The sequence below is a fragment of the Salvia hispanica genome, chromosome 5, assembly GCF_023119035.1.
Source record: "Salvia hispanica cultivar TCC Black 2014 chromosome 5, UniMelb_Shisp_WGS_1.0, whole genome shotgun sequence".
Classification (NCBI taxonomy): Eukaryota; Viridiplantae; Streptophyta; class Magnoliopsida; order Lamiales; family Lamiaceae; genus Salvia; species Salvia hispanica.
Genome location: NC_062969.1, coordinates 11256786 through 11277288, shown reverse-complemented (window position 1 = coordinate 11277288; position 20503 = coordinate 11256786). Strand labels below are relative to the sequence as shown.

The 20503-nt window shown below is 36.9% G+C and overlaps 3 protein-coding genes across 3 annotated transcripts; all 3 read left to right on the top strand.

Moving 5' to 3' along the window:
- The first annotated feature begins 3320 nt into the window (after positions 1-3320).
- Positions 3321-3893, top strand: LOC125189415 (dirigent protein 21-like). Its single transcript, XM_048086695.1, has one exon. It carries the CDS (start codon positions 3321-3323, stop codon positions 3891-3893), a length of 573 nt encoding a protein of 190 aa, XP_047942652.1.
- An 8674-nt stretch (positions 3894-12567) lies between these two features.
- Positions 12568-13131, top strand: LOC125189414 (dirigent protein 21-like). Its single transcript, XM_048086694.1, has one exon. The coding sequence runs from the start codon at positions 12568-12570 to the stop codon at positions 13129-13131; it is 564 nt and encodes a 187-aa protein (XP_047942651.1).
- Positions 13132-16765: 3634 nt separating this feature from the next.
- On the top strand, positions 16766-17378 carry LOC125186384 (dirigent protein 1-like). Its single transcript, XM_048082739.1, has one exon. The coding sequence runs from the start codon at positions 16783-16785 to the stop codon at positions 17344-17346; it is 564 nt and encodes a 187-aa protein (XP_047938696.1). The 5' UTR covers positions 16766-16782; the 3' UTR covers positions 17347-17378.
- Positions 17379-20503: the final 3125 nt, after the last annotated feature.

The window sequence follows — 20503 nt, the reverse complement described above, 5'->3', positions numbered from 1 at the left end:
TTAGATTCTCCAAAGAATTGTCTATTGCTCGCGCTTTCTCCACGTGATGATCTTCTATACTAGACCACGGATCTTCTCTCTGGTTCCCGAACTGTATCTCGATATCAGGGTGGGCTGATCTTATCAAAATACTAGGACTCGAATAAAGAAGACACAAAATTCTCACGGAGGAGAGCTGAAAATTTCGACTCCTTCTGTAGAGAGAGGAGATCGAAAATTTAAAAAAAAAATTAAATTATGTATCTGTCTCTCCTTTATTCTCCTATTTATATTAAGTTCCTTTTGGGCCCAGACAGGGATCTATGGAATGTTTTGGATATGGGCTCCCCCAATTAGCTTTTTACTAATTAAATTAAACCCACAATTTAGTACAAACTTATATTGAAATATTACGAGCAGTCACTACAGAAGTAATATTGAACTCTCCCATCCAAATCCGAAATTATAAGTAATCCGGGTTTCCGTTGTTTATTATTTATTTCCCGCGCTTAAGATATAAATGTTAATTAATTAATTAATGTCTGCTATGGACTTAATTAATTAACATCTTATTAACCCAAGAGTGGACTTAGCAAGAAACACTTAATTATTATTCATAGAGCGATAAAACTCCAACTGGCCAATTTTCTAAATAATAAAACCTTGTTCAAGCTCCTCTTGAGGACATTGTCAAACGAGACTCACCTCGCGCACGTTTCAACATAATAGCAATCCTAGCACCGCTAGATATCAATCACCACTACCCAATATATCGGGATTATTGGGTTGCGAAAAACCCGCACCATTTGATAAGTCAAAGTAGTGCATAATCAATACCGTATGCTCAATACTAACATATGTAGATTAATAAATAGTATTTTATCAAGACATAGTCTTTCAGTAGATAACATAAAGACACGTCTTGCTGTTAGATCCGTTCAGTGCTATACCACACCAATGTCATCTTATTTCAGTAAGGCTTAGAAATATGCGGACTGACTTTGCAACCTTTCACGATAGGTAGTCTAAGCCTATCTAGGTTGTGAAATTCTTCTTTTCTTTTGCAAAGCATTGCATAGATCTGACCGTGTTACCTTAAAGTGGACGCCGCCCACAACCGGTCTACTAAGCAAAAGACTTAGACTTTATTTGCTTCTTATACATTTAAATGTTTATAAAACATCTTATAAATGCACAAGCAAACTCAATGTAATAATAATAGTGATTCTATTCGTGCGGAGACTGCTCGAATAATACTGAATCGGGTTCAAAGTCGATTGTAGAGTTTTCCGTAAACAAGCAAGATTCTATTCGCACGACACTTGCTCGAAACATTCTTTTCAGTATACCAAACTTAATAATGTCTACCTTTAATTCATTCCTTTATTTGGTATTTTTTTTAGAAATTATTATTCCATTCTTCATGGGAATAGTCATTCTTTCTATTTAGCTAAGGGAATGATTTTTCTATTCCATTTCATTTTCTTTCTTTTTATTTTAAATTTTTACAAAATTATACTCCATTCGTCCCAATTAAGTTGGCACAAAACTTTTGGGGAGATTAAGAAATTATTGAATACTCCCTCCATCATAGATAATTCGTCCTAGTTTTTCATTTCGGGTCGTCCCACATAATTTGTCCTATTTCACTTTTACCATTTTTGGTAGTGGATCTCATATTCCACTAACTCATTCCTACTCACATTTTATTATAAAACTAATATATAAAGATAGGACCCACAATCCACTAACTTTTTCAACTCACTTTTCATTACAATTCTTAAAACCTGTGCCCGGTCAAAGTGACCCGAATTATCCGGGACGAAGGGAGTAGATTAAATGAAAGTACTATAAGTATGAAAGAGAAAAAAGTAGGAGAGATAAGGAGAGAATAAAGTAAATGATGAAATAAAGTAAAAATGATTGGATGTTTTTTTTTCTTAAAAAAGGGAAATGGCCCAACTTTGTTGGGACGTCCCAAAAGGAATAAGACTCAACTTAGTTGGGACGGAGGAGTATAACACAGTATTACATTAGTATATTATATTTAAATTCAATATCATCATAATTTTATAATTTTTAGATATAGTAATTGAAAAACAAATCCACACTCGCGCGCACACACACTAAACACATTGCACGCACCACACACACTTTTACACACACCACACACACTACACATATTATACACACATTTCACACACCACACACACTACACAAACTATACTTACACTGTACACACTCTATACTTACACTCCACACACACTACACACAATTTACACACTTTACACACCACACACACTACACACAATTTACACACTTTACACACACCACACACACTATACTTACACGACACACACTGCACATATTAATACACAAGTTGCATTGACAATCATTTCCAAAATAAAAATACTCCATTTGTTCCCCAATTATAATTGTCCACATTGGTTCCGACACGAATTTTAAGAAATGTAAAGAACAATGAGTAGTAGAGTCATTTCATTTGTAGTAAAAAAATAATCCATCTGTTTCATAGTAATAGAGTTATTTTGCCATTTTGATACATTCCACAATAGTGGAATCATTTCCCTTTTTAGCAAAAGTCAACAAATTTCTTCTCATTTACCTTAATCTCTCTTCATCTATCTACCTTTTTCATTTTTTACTTTATTCTTTCTTTACTTAACCCACTTAACACAATTTTTCTTAAATATTGTGTCGAAAAGAAACGCCTCTATTACCATGCAACGGAGGGAGTAGCAAATTTCCTTACTTTGACTTTAACCTTAACTACTATGGGACGAAGTGTATATTAGTTTTATAATAAAATATAAATGAAATGAGTTAGAATGTGATCTACTTATTATTTATGGTAAAAAGTGAACGTGGATGATTAATGGCAATATGGTAAAAATGGATAAATAACAGTGGACGGGCGAGTAAATTTCAATGTGCCTTCTCTGACTACTGACGTTGTTTTGTGTAACTAATTAGATCAACAAAGAAAGGCACATGACGCCTAATTAATAAACAAATAGTTTTATTATGCTTTATTGCCATAATGTAAAACATAAAATTAATTTTTTTTGCCCAACCATTTCGTTATAATTGCAATTGCAATTGATAGCTGATATTCTTTGTGGAGATGCAGCTATTATTTTTCTAAAAAAAATAAATATATACGTGTACGTCATTTCAATTGGTTCGCCAGTTCTAATCTGACATCATTTAATTATTAATGCACTTAATTAATTTGAAAACACAATAGAATAGTCATTTTAATTATTCGTGTATATATATAGTTGAAATCTGATGGTCACCTCCTCTACACATCTGCAGCCATGGCCAAAGCTCCAACGTTCTCTCTCATCATCCTCATTTTCATAGCCATTTCCCTCCCAACAAACTCCAAAGAATTCCCTACAAAGGGAGAGATGCGGAGGTCACAGCAGCTAACTCACTTCCTCTTCTACTTCCACTACCACCTCCGCGGCAACGAGACGTCGGTCTTGGTGGTGGCGCAGGCCCCCACCACCAACACCTACCGAACCAGGTTTGGCGAGGTGCAGGTCGTCGACATTCGGCTCACGGAGGGCCCGAACCTGAGCTCGAGGACGTTGGGGCGAGCTCAGGGGTTGTTCACGTATGCCGATGTGAGGGAAACAGGGTTATTAATGGTCTACAATTACTTCTTCACCGAGGGGAGGTATAACGGCAGCACACTGAACGTGATGGGGAGGTATCCGCCGCGGTCGGATAATATTGAGATGGCGGTCATCGGCGGCAGCGGCCATCTCCGGGGTGCGAGGGGGTATGTTCGGGTTAGGGAATTAGTGAATGATTTGGAAAGGGGGATTGATATAGATGAGCATCATGTCTCTGTCATCTTCCCTTCCCCTTTGTTGGATATTTAGAGTGGACTCTTATTTGGGCTGGTGTATGTCTCTGTGCTTTCTGGTGTGTAAGGCTGTGTGTTTCTGTCTTGCTTCCTGTGTTCTTGCAAATTTTCTTGCTAAAATGGTTCCTTATAATGGTAAAAATGATTTTGCTATTTGGAAACAGAAAATGAAATGTGTTTTGATTCAACAAAAAGTGTTTAAAGTTGTTGATGGTACTTTACCTGAGGATACTGCTCAAGATAAAATTGATGAGATGAATGATCTGGCAAGGGCTACCATTGTGTTAAATATATCTGATTCTGTGATAAGAAAAGTTGATCATGAGGAATCTGCTGCTGAAATGTGGAAATTACTTGATACTCTGTATACTGAAACCTCTATGTCTTCCAGAATGTATTTGCTTGAAAAACTGTTCAAATTTAAGCTTGATCTTGCTAAAGATATTGATGACAATGTGGATAGGTTTCAGAAGTTAGTTCAGGACATTAAGAGGTCAGGTGATAAAACCATAGATGAATACACAAGCATAGCCCTGATGAATGCCATACCTGATTCCTATAGTGATGTTAAGGCTGCCATTAAGTATGGTAGAAACTCTGCTCCTCTAGACCTAATTATTAGCTCCCTGAAATCCAAAGAACTTGAGCTTAGGGAAAGTGTTGCTGATAAGAATGCTTATAATAAGGTGTTGAATGTTAGAGGAAGATCTAAATCTAGAGGGGGCAATGAGCCCAGTGGTGGTTCTGGTAATTCCTCAAACTCTAGGAAAAAATTTAGGTCTAGGTCTAGAAGCAAGGATCCTAAAACCTATAGGAAGTGTTTCAACTGTGGTGATGTTGGACACTATAAGAGAGAGTGCACTAAACCTAAGAAAAATAAGTTTCCTAACAACAATTTCCAGGTTGAAACCCTTGTTAATGTTGCTACTTATGACAATGTCAATGATTCTGTGTTCATGGTGCATGACCTGCAATTTGTGAATGCCTCTCCTGCATGTCCCTTCACTTCAAATGATTGGCTGTGTGATTCTGGATGTACTTATCATGTGAGTCCTTTTAAGGAAGTGTTTTCTGAGCTGAAACCTGTAACTAAGACTTTTGTGTCAATGGCTGATGACAAGAAATGTGAAATTCTTGGTATTGGCACTGTGTGTTTGAAGTTTGAAAATGGTTATGTGCTCAGCTTAAAGGATGTCAGATATGTTCCTGATCTGTGCTATAATTTGATGTCGTGTACTGCTCTTGAAAATGAGGGTATTGGGGGGAAGTGGGGAGAAGGTTGTATGAAGATATGCAGAGGTTCTATGTGTCTTTTCAAAGCTAAGAAAAAATGTGGCTTGTATGTTTGTAATGCTGTGCCTCTTGCATGTGAAAAAGCTTATGCCAATGTAGTTAAAACTGACAGAACCATGTTATGGCATAATAGGCTAGGTCATATGAGTGCAAAAGGTTTGAGTATCCTGAAAAAGCATGCCATTCTTTCTGATAATGATGTTTAAAGTGAGTTGCCTTTCTGTGATTCTTGTGTGCTGGGTAAATAGCATAGAGTTTCTTTTCCTAGTACCCCTGCTCCTGCTAATGTGAGTAAATGTATCTTGGAATATTTGCATATGAATGTTTGGGGTCCAGCTTCTGTGTCTTCTCACTCTGGATGTGTTTACTTCTTGTCTGTGATTGATGATTTCTCAAGAAAAGTTTGGTGGTTTTTGATGAGACTCAAGTCTGATGTTTTTGAAAAACTTAAAACTTGGAAAACTTTGATTTAAACTCAAACTGGTAAGAAGATTAAGGCTATTAGAACTGATAATGGCCTGGAGTTCTGTAATAATCAGATGGATGATTTATGTGATAGTTTTGGAATCAAAAGACATAGAACTGTGCCTTATACCCCACAGCAAAATGGGGTTGCTGAGAGAATGAACATGACTTTACTTGAAAAAGTGAGATGCATGCTTTCTAAGTCTGGATTGTCAAAAAAGTTTTGGGGTGAGGCTTTGTTAACTGCTACTTATTTGGTAAATAGGTCTCCTTCTGTGCCTCTGGTTAGTCAGTGTCCTGAGTATGTGTTCTATGGCAAGCCTCTTGTTTTTTCTCACCTAAGGGTTTTTGGCTGTACTGCTTTTGTGCATAATAAGTCTGATAAACTTGAGCCTAGATCTAGGAAATGTGTTTTTCTAGGTTATCCTGAGGGTGTCAAAGGGTATAGAGTCTGGCTAAGGGATGAACCTGGGTTCAAGGTCATAATAAGTAGGGATGTTGTCTTCAATGAAGATAAATTCCCCTGCTTAAGACTGACATTGAGCCTAGATCCTATAAATGTGGACAATGAACCTCTCACTGAGGTGGAGTCCACAAAAACACTCACTGGAGTGTTGCATTCTAGTGGTGCTCCAAGTGAGGTGGAGTAGCCATTTTGGAACACTTATCCAGTCTATACTCCTAATGAGACACTTGATGAAGGAACTCCAAATGTGTTGCATAATAATCCTGCCCAAAATGTTGCTGACAATGTGTCCAACTTGCATGATAGTCCTGGAAGGAATACTTCTCCTATCCCTGTTCAAAATGTGATTAATAGTCCTGCTGGTATTCATAATGCTATTGATGCTCCTAATTTACAGGATTATGTGCTTGCTAGAGATAGGGCTAGAAGAACTAATGTGAAGTAGCCTGTTAAGTTTGATGGCTTTGTTGGTTTGGTTGCTCTTATAAACTTAGCTTTCAATGTGCATGAGTCTGATGGGGATGAACCCCAAACTTACAAGCAGGCTACAAAATCAAAGTTTTGGGATCAGTGGCATAAAGCCATGTTGGAGGAAATGTATCCCTAAAAATCAATCTTACTTGGATACTTGTACCTTTGCCTCCTGGTGCTTCTGTGGTTGATTGCAGGTGGCTTTATAAATTGAAAAATAAGGTGGAGAGCCTTAGGTACAAGGCCAGATTAGTGGCAAAAGGCTTTACTCAACAAGAGGGGGTGGATTACACAGAAATCTTTGCCCCTGTTGTTAAATTCACAACTGTTAGAATGATGTTGGCTTTGTGTGCTCATTTTAATTGGGAATTGAAGCAGATGGATGTTAAAACTGCTTTCTTACATGGTGATCTTGATAAGCCTATTTACATGAAACAACCTGAGGGATTTGTTGATCCCAAGTTTCCCAATCATGTGTGCTTGTTGAAAAAGACCCTTTATGGTTTGAAACAGTCCCCTAGGCAGTGGAACATCAAGTTTAATACATGTATGCAAAAGTTAGGTTTTGTCAGAAGTACCTTTGATGCATGCTTGTATGTGAAGAACCTTGATACTGTGCCTGTGTTTTTGCTTTTATATGTTGATGATATGCTTATAATGGGTCCTTGTTTGAAAACCATTAAGGGTGTGCAAGCTGCTTTGAGTGAGAATTTTGACATGAAAGATCTAGGTGATGCTCAGAAAATCTTAGGGATTAATATCTGTAGAGATAGAAATATATCCACCCTTGTGTTGCATCAAGAACCATATGTGTACAAAATTCTGAAAAAGTTTAACATGTTTGATGCTAAGCCTGCTTCTGTGCCTTTAGCTGCTCATTTTATGTTGAGTAAAGATATGTGCCCTAAGTCTCAATCTGAAATTGATGCTATGAAGAGAATTCTCTATGCTAATGCTATTGGATCTGTTATGTGCTTGATGGTTAGCACTAGGCCTGATATTGCCTATGTTGTGTCATGTCTTAGTAGATACATGTCTAATCCAGGTCATGTTCATTGGGAAGCTCTGAAATGGCTTCTTAGATACTTGAAGCAAACTGCTAAGTATGGTTTATGCTATTCTAAATGTGATGATGGTGTCTTACTAACTGGTTTTGTGGATTCCAATTATGCTAATGACAGAGATAAGAGGAAGTCAACAACCTCCTATGTATTTTCAGTGTGTAGGTCTTGCATAAGTTGGAAATCACAGCTGCAGCACATTGTGGCCTTGTCCACCACTGAGTCAGAGTATATTGCCATCACTGAGGCAATGAAAGAGGTTGTATGGTTAAAGGGAGTACTTTCTGAACTCAAGTTTGTGAAATCCTCTCCTGTGTTGTTCTCTGATTCTCAATCTGCTATTCAGTTATGTAAAAACCCTATTTTTCATGAGAGAACAAAGCATATAGATGTAAGGTTTCATTACATTAGGGATATTGTAGAAAAGGGTGAAGTGTTTCTTCAAAAGGTGCATACTGATAAAAACCCAGCTGACATGGGAACTAAACCCTTACCTTTAGAAAAACTTCTTTTCTGCATTAAGTTTTTGCACTTTGATCTAGGATAGGTTGCATGTCCCAGGGGAAAGACCTCAGCCACCTTATCTGCTGTGGTAAGGGTGGTAGGTGGCTGGAGGCATGAAGACCTTTAGACTAATGGGTGTCAGCCCCTCTGGTGTCTAAAGGCAACCTGGTAGTTCCCAAGATGCTAATGGACTTTGTCCTTTGGTGCTGAGGGTTCTGCCTTGTAGGCTGTGATGATTTTACCTTAGCCCACAACTCCTAATTGGTTTCCCAGAATAATAGTCCAAGGTGGAGTATGTTGGATATTTAGAGTGGACTCTTATTTGGGCTGTGTTATTTGTTAAGCCCGGATGTTATTAATTGGGCTGAGCCCAATTACTTACCCTCACTCACCAGATGCTGCCACGTGCCCCTCTCACTCGGATGATGCCTTCCAGTCGTTGGATGTAGGGCTGTGTTTGTTATGTGAGAAGGCTATGTGCCGTTCTCATTAACCAACTCTCTAATCTCTCTCTCTCTCTCTTCAGAGCTTCTCTCTCATACTCTCTCTTCTTCTCCGATGTTCTTTCGGCCATCTCTTGGTGATCTTCCATGGTTCTTTGAGTGATAGATCTTTTGTGAGTGCTGGTGTGAAGCAATCTCTTCGATTGCTTGTTACTGGAGAGGAACTAGGGTTTGTGAGAACTTGAAAATTTTGTGTGAAGATTTGTTCGGTGGAACTTGACCTAGTGCGAGGGGTTTATCTGGTGGAGGTATTGGTGGTCTGAGGGTTGACTCTATCCAATCCATTGTTGCTCCCTTGGGTCTTGTTCTGGAAGAATAGATCTGTGTTGTTGTGGCGGGTTCTGAGCCAAGATACTTTGATCTTTTGTTCTTGTTCTCTGTTAACTGTTAGTTTCTTATGTTTAGATCCGAGAGGATCTTTCCTAGTGTGACTGACTTGTGTATTGAGTGTGCAGGTTGAAGTGGTTGCAAGTAAGGCTGAATAGCTAAACTTCAAGACCTTGTAATAGTTAGAACTAGATTCTTTGTAATCTTAGTTAACATTACTTGTGTAAAATCAGCCGCGTGGGTGAGAGTTTGGCTGAGCTCTCTTGTACAAGAACAAAGAGGTCTCGGTAATTAGTGAATCTAGACTAATCTGATCCCTACACCCTTGATATTAATACCTCCCTACGGTGCACTATGGTCAATAAGTGAGATTCTGTAAAAAATCAAAGTAAATCTCAGCCCTTGGATCCTATTTGATGGTTGTGATAATAATATCCGAGCTACATTATTACACTAAAAGTGTTACATTATTAGTCGAGCTACATTATTAGATTACACAATCTACATCATTAGACTAAAATGCATTACATTATTAGTCGGACTACGTATTAGACTATACAATCTACATTATTAGATGACAAGTGACATAAATCTAATGATTACATCACAAAATCCAATAACTGAGATTTACTTCGATTTTTTTACATAATTCCACTTATTGATTTGATCACATCCCTAAATCTCTATATATATATTTACTCTATATGTTTGTGCTTATATATTATTGTTCCATAATTATATTGAATATATATAATGAATAGAATCACATAGTTGTAGGTTGTACGATATAAATATACAACTGACAATCGTGTACGGAAATATATTTGTCGTAGCGCTTTTGTTCTAGTGCATCATACATACGTATTAAAATCCATCCACTATTGAACTTATGTAACGAACCCTATATTAACATATGAAGTAGCACATTACATAGTCAATCTTAAATTTGTTGGGGCCCCCAAACCCCATTCACAGGTGTAGGTACGCCGCTAGTTAGATGGTTAATAAATCAATTAGGTAGTTAGTTTATTATCAGATCTTTATCGCTGATCTAGTTAAGTGTGACGTATTTTTTTTAGGATATTACTCTCTTCGTCTCCTATTAGGAGTCACACTTTAACCGGGTACGGATTTTAAGAAATGTAAAGAAAAGTTAATTTGAAAAAGTTAGTGGAATGTGAGACCCATTTTTTATATTGATTTTATAATAAAATGTGAGTGAATTGAGTTAGTGGAATGTAGGACCTACTTATCATTTATGGTAAAAATGAAGTGTGACTCTTAATTGGGGACGGACCGAAATGGAAAAGTGTGAATCTTAATAGGGGACGGAGGGAGTACAATTTATGGCTGAGAATTCGGTCAGTTCAATTAGCAACTGAACCGAACGATTGGTTAATTGACTCCCAAAATGGATAAAACAAATGACCGGAATTGGGACCGAATAAGGTTCGGTTTGATTCGGTTCCTAACCGACCAAATCAGTTCAGTGCGATTATTGATTACTCAAGGAAGAACCAAAATAACTAAGAAAATAAAAAAGTGAACACTATAGGGATCAGATCATCGGGGATTCACTATTTACCAAGATCTCTTAATAGGGAACTCATGCCTTGTCGAACAAGATTGGTTATGCCTTGTCCAACAACATTCTCCACATCTTTTAGTATTAGTTGATTTAGCATATCTTTTAATTTAATTAGCTAATATGTATGCAATCTTTAACTTTATTGAGTCTAGTTAGAGGTTTAAATAATGAAATAATAAACATATTATTCTCATTCACGGTTCTGGTTGAAATTGTCCTCTATAACTCCAACTAGTGTTTATCTTCTTCTCCTCATCCTCCTTTTTATAAATGTCCGTGCTCTACAAAGATAAATCAAGGGTCTATCAACTGGTGCTCGATTGATTTACTCCATCACAACCGATCTCTCTCAATTTCTCTCCAAACTCACGTTTGTTTACACTTTTCTCCGTACAATCTTCTATCTTTTCTAAACCATACGCTTCAATCTTCCATCTTCCCAAAATCACAAACTCACGGTCAAACCAATCTCTCCCAAAGTCACACTATATTTCGGTATTTCCCAAATTCCTAATTCTTTATTTTGCCATTAGTTAGAAAAACCATTTCTATTTCGTATTTCTTTTTTCTTTTCTTTTTTTGACATAATGCCCATTACTTAGAGGAGGAACTCCTCAGTCTTATTCGGATGATAAATATTAGAATATATATACATATTGATGGACATTTAGACATTATAAGAACTGTTGTCATTCATTATATATTTAGGGAAAAGTTGAAATATTTGAATGTTTTATAATATAAATATCTATATAAATTGTTGAATAAATATTTGTAAATTTTACTTAATATGGTGTTGTGATAGACAGTCATCAAGAAAGAGTGTAAATTTGCTGCATTCTCAACCCTGTCGGTTCTCTTGATAACCATTATATGTGTTTCTAGTTTTTATCATAAATCCTGTAATTTTCAGATTAGAGGGCAAACTTTCAATTTTCATCACTCTGAAATCTCCTCTAACTTTCATACAAAAATTTAGTCTTTCTTCGCCAAAAAAGAAGAAGAGTATTAACCTGAATAATAAATCTCTTCATCCCATAAGCATTGATATTCGTTTTCGTAAAAAGTGTAAATTTCAAGGGCCCCTCTCAATAAACGTAACATTTATTAAGTAATTAGATCAACAAAGAATGACACAAGATACCTAATTAAACAACCTAGTGTTTTATTATGATTTATTATCATAATTTAAAACCCCAAATTAAATAAAATTTATTTGCCCAACTAATTCATTATTATTGCAATTGATAGCTGATATTCTTTGTGGTGAGGTAGCTATGTTATTTTAAAAAAGAATAAAGTAATACTCTCTCCGTCCCGGCTAAGATGACACATTGCTTAGCCGGCACGTGATTTTAGGAGTTATTGGTTAAAATGTTTAATTAGAGAGAGAAGGTGGGTGTAAGTATTAAAGTAGAGAGATAAAGAAAGATGGTATTTTAATAAGAGTGAGAAAAAGTGATTGAGTCTATTAATTGGAGAGAGAAAGTTACCAAAAAAGGAAATATGTCATCTTAGTTGGGACAAACTAAAAAAGAAAACGTGTCATCTTAAGCGGGACGGAGGGAGTAGATACTAAGACGATGTCATTTCAATTGCTTCGTGAGTTCTGATTTATCAATAAATCAAATTGGTGAAAATTTTGCACAAAAACCTAAGTTCATTCCATTTAAAAAAACTCGCCATTACGATTATGGTCTGATTATGTGCTTTCAATTGTCAAGAAGCTTGGTGCTCAATGTTTAGCAGGTGGATGTATAATAAAAACCGTGTTTCGGATGAAGTTATACTTTTTAAATTTGTTTTTTTTAAAAAAATTTCCAAAGTTTACTAGTTACAAACAATTCATCCAAAATTATAGGAGTACTTGCATAAAACATTTAATATAGTACTAGTAGTCATAGTTTGGTAGCAGCCAACTTCATTTGAAAAAACTACGTTGATGCTTATTCGAGTATATATATAGAGTTGAAATCTGATCGTTAATCATGCACATCCAAACATTTGCAGCCATGGCCAAAGTTCCAACGTTCTCTCTCATCGTCCTCCTTTTCTTAGCCATTTCCCTCCCAACAAACTCTCAAGAATTCTCTACAAAAGTTCCCAAGAGAGAGTTGCAGAGGTCAGAGCGCCTAATTCGCCTCCGCTTCTTCTTACGCGAATCCATCCGTGGGGACGCGCCGTCGGCCTTGGTGGTGGCGCAGGCCCCCACCACCCCCACCTACCGATACAACTTCGGCAGGGTGTTGGTCTTCGACGATCCCCTGACTGAGGGGCCTAACCTCAGCTCGAGGGCGGTGGGGCGAGCTCAGGGGTTGTCCACGTATGCCGATGTAAGGGAAACAGGGTTATTAATGGTGTACAATTACTTCTTCACCGAGGGGAGGTACAACGACAGCACGCTACAGGTGATGGGGCGGAATGCGCCGCGGTCGGATGTGAGGGATTTGTCGGTGCTCAGCGGCACCGGCCGTCTCCGGGGTGCGAGGGGGTATGTTCGGCTGAGGGCATATTCGGTTGATATCCAAAGGGGCTACTTTGTGGATGAGCATCTTGTCTTTCTCATCCTCCCTTGATCTAATTCGATCCTCATGTACACTTCTACTACTGCTATATACCATCTATATACTACTACTGTATATAATGAACAATCATCTCTTTCTGTGTTGTACGAGAGATGAATACCACAGACAATTGTGTATACCCTATTTGATCGCCATCACATTGCTTTTGTTCTAGTCAAATCATTCATCGAATTCGGTTCATTAATTAGGTTTGGACAAAAAAAAAATATTTACTAATATAATTATGTCATTGTTTTATATTTTATCCCTTCAAACTAAGGTTAATTATTTCTGCATTCTACAACATTTTCAAAGAGTAACTTGTCCCTCAGTCAATATATATCTCAAGTTGACTTGACAAGAAAGTGGTTGAAAAAATTACTCCTAGTAGAATATGATCCTACTTTTTTATACTCTACAATTTTAGATTAATAAAATTTATTTCCTCCGTCTAACCAAGTTGAATCACTTTCCTTTAATTTGGATTGTCCTAACAAAATTGTGTCATTATATTTTAAGTTTTTATTTTAGGTATAAATTAAGAATTTCAGACACCCTAATTAATCTCCTTATTACAATTAAAATCTAATTAGCACTTAACAATTTAAAAATAAATTAAATTCACCCACCCAACTACCGTCATTCATTTCATCCATCCCACTATCTCTCATCACAACAACTCTCTCTCTATTTTGGAAAATCCTAGATTCACCACCTCTTCCTCCTCCTCCCTTTAATTGCCTCGTCGTCGTGGTGGGCATGTTGGCGACGTTAGCCCATCATCTCCAGCTGCCCAATCTGACTCAATTTCCATTGTAACCCAAATGAAGAGGGTTGGGTGAATCCTCGCCGGCCCCTAACGGTGAATGCCCATCATCTCCAGCCGCCCTAGTCGCGGTGAGCCTACTGGAACCTTGGCCCATCGTCTCCAGCCTCAGTTTCTCTCGTTCCTCTCTGCACCGCAGGCGATTGTAACCCAAATGAAGAGGGATGGGTGAATCCTCGCCGGCCCCTAACGGTGAATGCCCTCGTCGTTGGTGGTGTTGGATTGAATAATCAATTTAATTGTAAATTAAATTAAATTAGAAAGTGAAATTCAATTCACAAATTAATTAAAAATAACAATTACTCCACTCCATAACTCAGATTAAAATTTCGCATAAAAATAAAGATTAAAAGAAAATACTCCCTACATCCCAACTAAGTTGAGTCAAAACTTTTGAGCACAGAGATTAAGAAATTACATTGAAAAGTAAGAGAGATGAATAAAATAGGAAGGATAAAGAGTCAGTAAAAAGTAGATGGTGGAATAAAGTAAGAGTGATTGAATGTTTTGTTTTTAGCCAAAAAATGAAATAACTCAACTTAGTTCCAACATCCCAAAAAGGAATACGACTCAACTTAGTTGGGACGAAAGAAGTAATAAAATACTCGTCAAATCAATTTATCCACTTTATTAATAACTCCACTTAAATTACTAAACACTTAAATGAGTCATTTCTGTGTGACTCAACTTAGTTGAAACAAAGGAAGTAAATGGAAATAAATTAGTAGAATGTGAGGTCCACTATAAATGGTTATAAAAATATAGTGGCACAATTAATATAGGACAAACCAAAATAGATAATTAAGACGCATAATGAAGGACGGAGGAAGTATTTTTTGTTGGTGGATTTGAAATCAAAATTGTTAGTGTAATGTTCCAATTTTGCATTAAATAAGTAAGTTAGATGCCGTGATTGATGCAGAATTTTGATAGCAGAGAGCCCATATCAATGTTTAAGACATTACGAACTACTCCCTCCGTTCGTGAATAGGAGTCTCGTTTTTCCATTTTAGTCCGTCCGCGGATAAGAGACCTGGTTCACTTTTATCATAAATGGTAATAGGGTCATACCTTCCACTAACTCATTTCACTCACATTTCATTTAAAACTAACATATACAAGTGGGACCCTTATTCCACTAACCTTTTTCCACCCACTTTTCATAACATTTCTTAAAACTCATGCCGCCCATGAATAGGACTCCTAATGGCGGACGGAGGGAGTATTTTTTATGGACGTATTTAGCAGTTGTAAGAAAAATTAATAAAAATATAATGAATAAAAGTATAGAACTCATAATCAAATTTGACTAAAAAGAAAATAAACTGCTATAAATGAGGTTCAAACTCCTATATAGCAAGAGGTTGACGCCAAGGAAACCAACTGCACTATTGAACTTTTGTAACGTACTGGAGTCCCATGGACCCCATTCACAAGTGTATGTTCGGCGCCACTGGTTAGATGATTAGTAAATCAATTAGGTATTTCCGTATTTAGTTTATTATGAGATCTTTATTTGCATTCAGCCTAAGCAAGAAGTATTCCTTTTTGTGATGCCACAAGCCGAGGAGCTGGGAATTCGGTTGGTTAACGGACTCGCAAAATTGGTGAAACAAATAACTGGAACCGAGGCCGAATAAGATTCAGTTCTCGATTACCTAGTAAAGAACCGATTTAGCTCAAAGAAAAAAAATGAACACTTTAGGCTTTAGCACCTCAATATCAAATGAACAATTTAGAGGTCGCCCTTCTTTTGAGATAGTTATTTCACAACTACGTACCTAATTAAAATAATACTCCCTCCGTCCCGCCTAAGATGACACATTGCTTAGCCGGCACAAGATTTTAGGAGTTATAGATTAAAGTGTTTAATTGGAGAGAGAAAATGTGGATGTAAGTATTAAAGTAAAGAAATAAAGAAAGATGAACAATTTATTAGAGTGAAAAAAGTGGTTGAGTATATTAACTGGAGAGAGAAAGTTTTCAAAAAAAAGAATCTTAGTTGGGACAAATTAAAAAGGAAAATATGTCATTTTAAGCTGGTTGGAGTGAATAAATATGTTATTATGACCCATTCTCAGGTAAAATCTATTATGAATAGAGTCATAAACTAATTTTCCAATCAAATCAAAAACTGTATGAATCCCGCAATCACTGATATTCGTTCTCGTAAAAAGTGTAAATTTCAAGGGCCCCCCTCTATAAACGTACATTTAATTTATAAGTAATTGATCAACAAAGAATGACACATGATACCTAATTAATAAAACCTAGTGTTTTATTATAGTTTATTGTCATAATTTAAAACCCAAATTAAATAAAATTTATTTGCCCAACTAATTCCTTATTATTGCAATTGATAGCTGATATTCTTCATGGTGAGGAAGCTATGTTATCTAAAATAATACTAAGTACTAATATAGATACTAAGTCGATGTCATTTCAATTGCTTCGTGAGTTCTGATTTGGCAATAAATCTAATTGGTGAAAAATTTGCAAAAACCTAAGTTCATTCCATTAAAAAAAACTCGTCATTACGATTATCGTCTGATAAGGTGCTTTCAATTGTCATGAAGCTTGGTGCTCAATGTTTAGCAGTTGGATAATATAATAAAAATCGTGTTTTAGTCGAAGTTATACTTTAAATTTTTTTTTTTAAATTTCCAAAGTTTACTATGTTACAAACAATTCATCCAAAATTATAGGAGTACTTATATTAAATATTTGATGTATAAGTTTGGTAGCAGCCAACTTCATTTGAAAACACTACATTCGTGTATATATAGAGTTGAAATCTGATCGTTAAATTAATCATGCACCTTCAAACATTTGCAGGCATGGCCAAAGTTCCAACATTATCTCTCATCATCCTCCTCCTTTTCTTAGCCATTTCCCACCCAACAAACTCCCAACAATTCTCTACAAAAGTCTTCAAGAGGTCAGAGCGGCTAATTCACTTCCACTTCTTCTTACGCGAATCCATCCGTGGCGACGCGCCGTCGGCCTTGGTCGTGGCGCAGGCCCCCACCACCAACACCTACCGATACTACTTCGGCACGGTGTTTGTCTTCGACGATCCCCTGACGGAAGGGCCGAACCTGAGCTCGAGGGCGGTGGGCCGAGCTCAGGGGATGGCCACGTATGCCGAGGTGGAAGATCTGGCGCAATTAGTGGTGTACAATTACTTCTTCACCGAGGGGAGGTACAACGGCAGCACGCTAAACGTGATAGGGCGTGATATGCCGCGATTGCCTGAAAGGAATCTGTCGGTCGTTGGCGGCACCGGCCGTCTTCGGTTTGCGAAGGGGCACGTTCGGATTAGGGAATTTTCGGATGATGTGGAAAGGGGGGTTTTTGTGGATGAGCATGATGTCTATATATATTTATATAGTACTCCATAAATGTATTGATCCTCAGTATGTGTCGTTTTGTGTTTGTGTTTGATTATTTATCAAACTCCTATATATATTAAATATAATGAATAATCTTGTAATTGTTTTGTGTCGGGCTAGTCCTTGATCAGTTGCTTGTTCATTGTTAAGTTCAGATTAATTAGTTTTCAATCCTAACCTATTCTCCTAACTTTAAAAAATGAAAGAGTTTACCTTGCATTTTCAGTCCTATGTGATGTTTGTACATATGTGATTTAATTCTTCAATCTATTGTTGAATACGAGATCATAATAAGCATGTAAACGTAAATTAAAATTGACGTTGTCAACATTCGACAATACATGTACCACAGCGAGAACTAACGAAAAAATGTATATATATTATTTCAGCTGGGAACTGTTTGTTCAAATATGAAACAATTGTTATTACCATTATAGGTCATTGGCTTAATTTTAGCAAATGGGGTACCCGATCCCGAATAAGCCAAAAACTGGTTGATATGGGCTCTAGTTAGGCCATTTTGTACACCATGGCCCAGCCCGGCCCAGGACCATCTTTAGCCTAGCCTAGGCCTGGGCTTAGGCCCGTCAGGCACCCATCTTATATAATTAGTTTTTTTTAATGTAATTAGGTAATTAACCATTCATAATATTTTCTCCATCCTAATTAAATTGAGTCAAAACTTTTAGGCACATAAATTAATAAATTGTGTTAAAAAGTATGAAAGAGGAATAAAGTAGGAAATATAAAAAGAGAGTATAGTAGGTGATAGATGAAGTAGGTAACAAATTAATAAAAGCCCAGTCCGCCTTAGGAATGGGCTCGGGCTGGGCTGGGCCTCTATATTGGTGGGTCTTGGCCGGCCTGACCCACTTGACAACTCTAGGCGTGAGATGGTGAGAGGTCGATTGCAGAGAGGGGCCTGGCCGGCTGGGAGAGGGCCGACTGCAGAGAGTCAAAGGGACCGGGGAATTTGATGCCTTCTTTGGTAGTACTACATGTTTAGTTTCATCCGACACTAATAGTACAAAATCAACCAAACTGTTAAAAAGTGAATAGAAAAATCGAAAATATAGATAATAATAGATACTCCTTATTAGTAACAAATAATCCTTGACATTAGACCAGTGTACATCAACCATCATATAGAATTAGAGTAAGCAAAACCTAATTATAAGTTTACAACTAACTTATAGAAGTGCTTTTCATTTTATTGAATTATTTTATTCTATTTGCTTATCAGTCTTAAAGGTAAATTAGACCAATTATATTTATTTTAATTTCTCTTTTCATTATTTCTCAATTTATTCCATAAAAAACTCATCATTTACTAACGTATTGCCGTCTGATGAGATGATGTCAATCGTCAATAAGAAGCTTGGAGTAGTAAAAGTCGTGTTTGAGACAATTTTATTAGTTTGAGACAATTTTATTACTTAAATTTACGTGAGATGATAAAAACATTTAATTATTAATGTTACTTCAATTTGAAAACTCTATTGTATATATAGTTGAAATTTCATGCACCAAACATTAAACATTTGCAGCCATGGACAAAGCTCCAACGTTCTCTCTCACCATCCTCCTTTTCATAGCCATTTCCCTCCCAACAAAGTCCGAAGAATTCCCTACAAAAGGAGAGATGCGGAGGTCAGAGCCAGTGGCGTATGCAAGTGGGAACAAGGCGGTCATCGGCGGCACTGGCCTTCTCCGGGGTACGAGGGGATATGTTCGGGTTATGGAATTAGTGAATGATTTGGAAAGGGGGGTTGATATGGATGAGCATCATGTCTATTTTAATTGCATCTACTCTTGATCCTCACTTCCACTATATATCTATATATTATTGTTCCATACTTATATTGAATATACGTAATGAATAATCACGTACTTGTATGTTGTACGAGCTAGAGAAATATACTTCATCCGCCCACCATTTAAAAAGTTATTTTGACTTGACACGAGTTTTAAAAAATTATTGACTTTGTGAAGAAAAATGAAGGGAGAAAGTGAGTGGAATGCGAGACCTATTTAAAGTATTATTTTTATATTGAATTGTGAGTGTAGATAGTTGGTGGGATGTGGGATCTGCATATTAAAAGTGGAATAAAGTAAATAGTTCTATAAATCATGGACAAACCGAAATGGCAAAATAGTTCTTTAAATGGTGGACGGAGGGAGTACAATAGATAATCGTGTACTCCCACTGTCCCAAGAAAGATGGCCACTTTCTTGGGTGGCACGAGATGTGTCACGCCCACATTTTCTAAGGATAGAAAACACGGTAAATCGCGACTAGGGGAGGGTTAAAGAAGCGGGAAAGAAAGGGGGAAAACAACAAAACTCGACCAAAGCTCAATATAAAAGAAGTAGCTCGAATAAAATCAGAGTATTATTTCGACAATCAACAAGTCAAAATGATATAATCTCAACTTATACATTAACTCAAAAGAAACAACATTCAGCGGAAGCATTTCGAGAGTAGAATCATGCTATGTATGAAGACACAACATATTCTGAACATTTGATAGACATTCTTCACTTTTATGCTCAACACCCACCGCGCTCGTCACCGCTCAACCTGCACATTTTTTTTAAAACAAATGCAGGGCTGAGTACTTGATGCACTCAGTGTACTCATGCCGAAAACATTTTTATAAAAATTATTTATCATGCCATTAACGAGTGACCTCGGGGTTTTAACTTTGAAAGGGGCCCGAGTCACTAAAACATTTCACCAACATCATCATCACCATCAACCTCAACATCATCAACATCACCATACCATATCTGAACTACATGACAAGGAATGTGGCCATATTCCAAGTCACTAGACCGGCCAATTCAAAGAGATAGCGCACGATCTACTGGGTGTACACCAGTCCGAGCAGGGTTTGCGGCCCTACTGGGACCCGAATTCGTTAACAATACATGGCATAGCCATTTCAGATAAGTCCCACATCAACATAAAAATATGGCATGACAACATATTTTGCACCATTTAAAAATAAACATACTTATGACATAGTCCTTATTTAAAAAGAAAGCCCACCTCGTTCGCTTAAAATCATCAACTTGTCTTTCCATTCCGTTCTCAAATAGCTTGCAAAAATCACCCTTTTATGAATAAACATAATATACAGGAATTAGACTTTACGAAAATAGT

Coding starts and splice junctions, on each gene's coding strand:
- LOC125189415 (XM_048086695.1), top strand. CDS start 3,321: ATGGCCAAAGCTCCAACGTTCTCTCTCATCATCCTCATTTTCATAGCC.
- LOC125189414 (XM_048086694.1), top strand. CDS start 12,568: ATGGCCAAAGTTCCAACGTTCTCTCTCATCGTCCTCCTTTTCTTAGCC.
- LOC125186384 (XM_048082739.1), top strand. CDS start 16,783: ATGGCCAAAGTTCCAACATTATCTCTCATCATCCTCCTCCTTTTCTTA.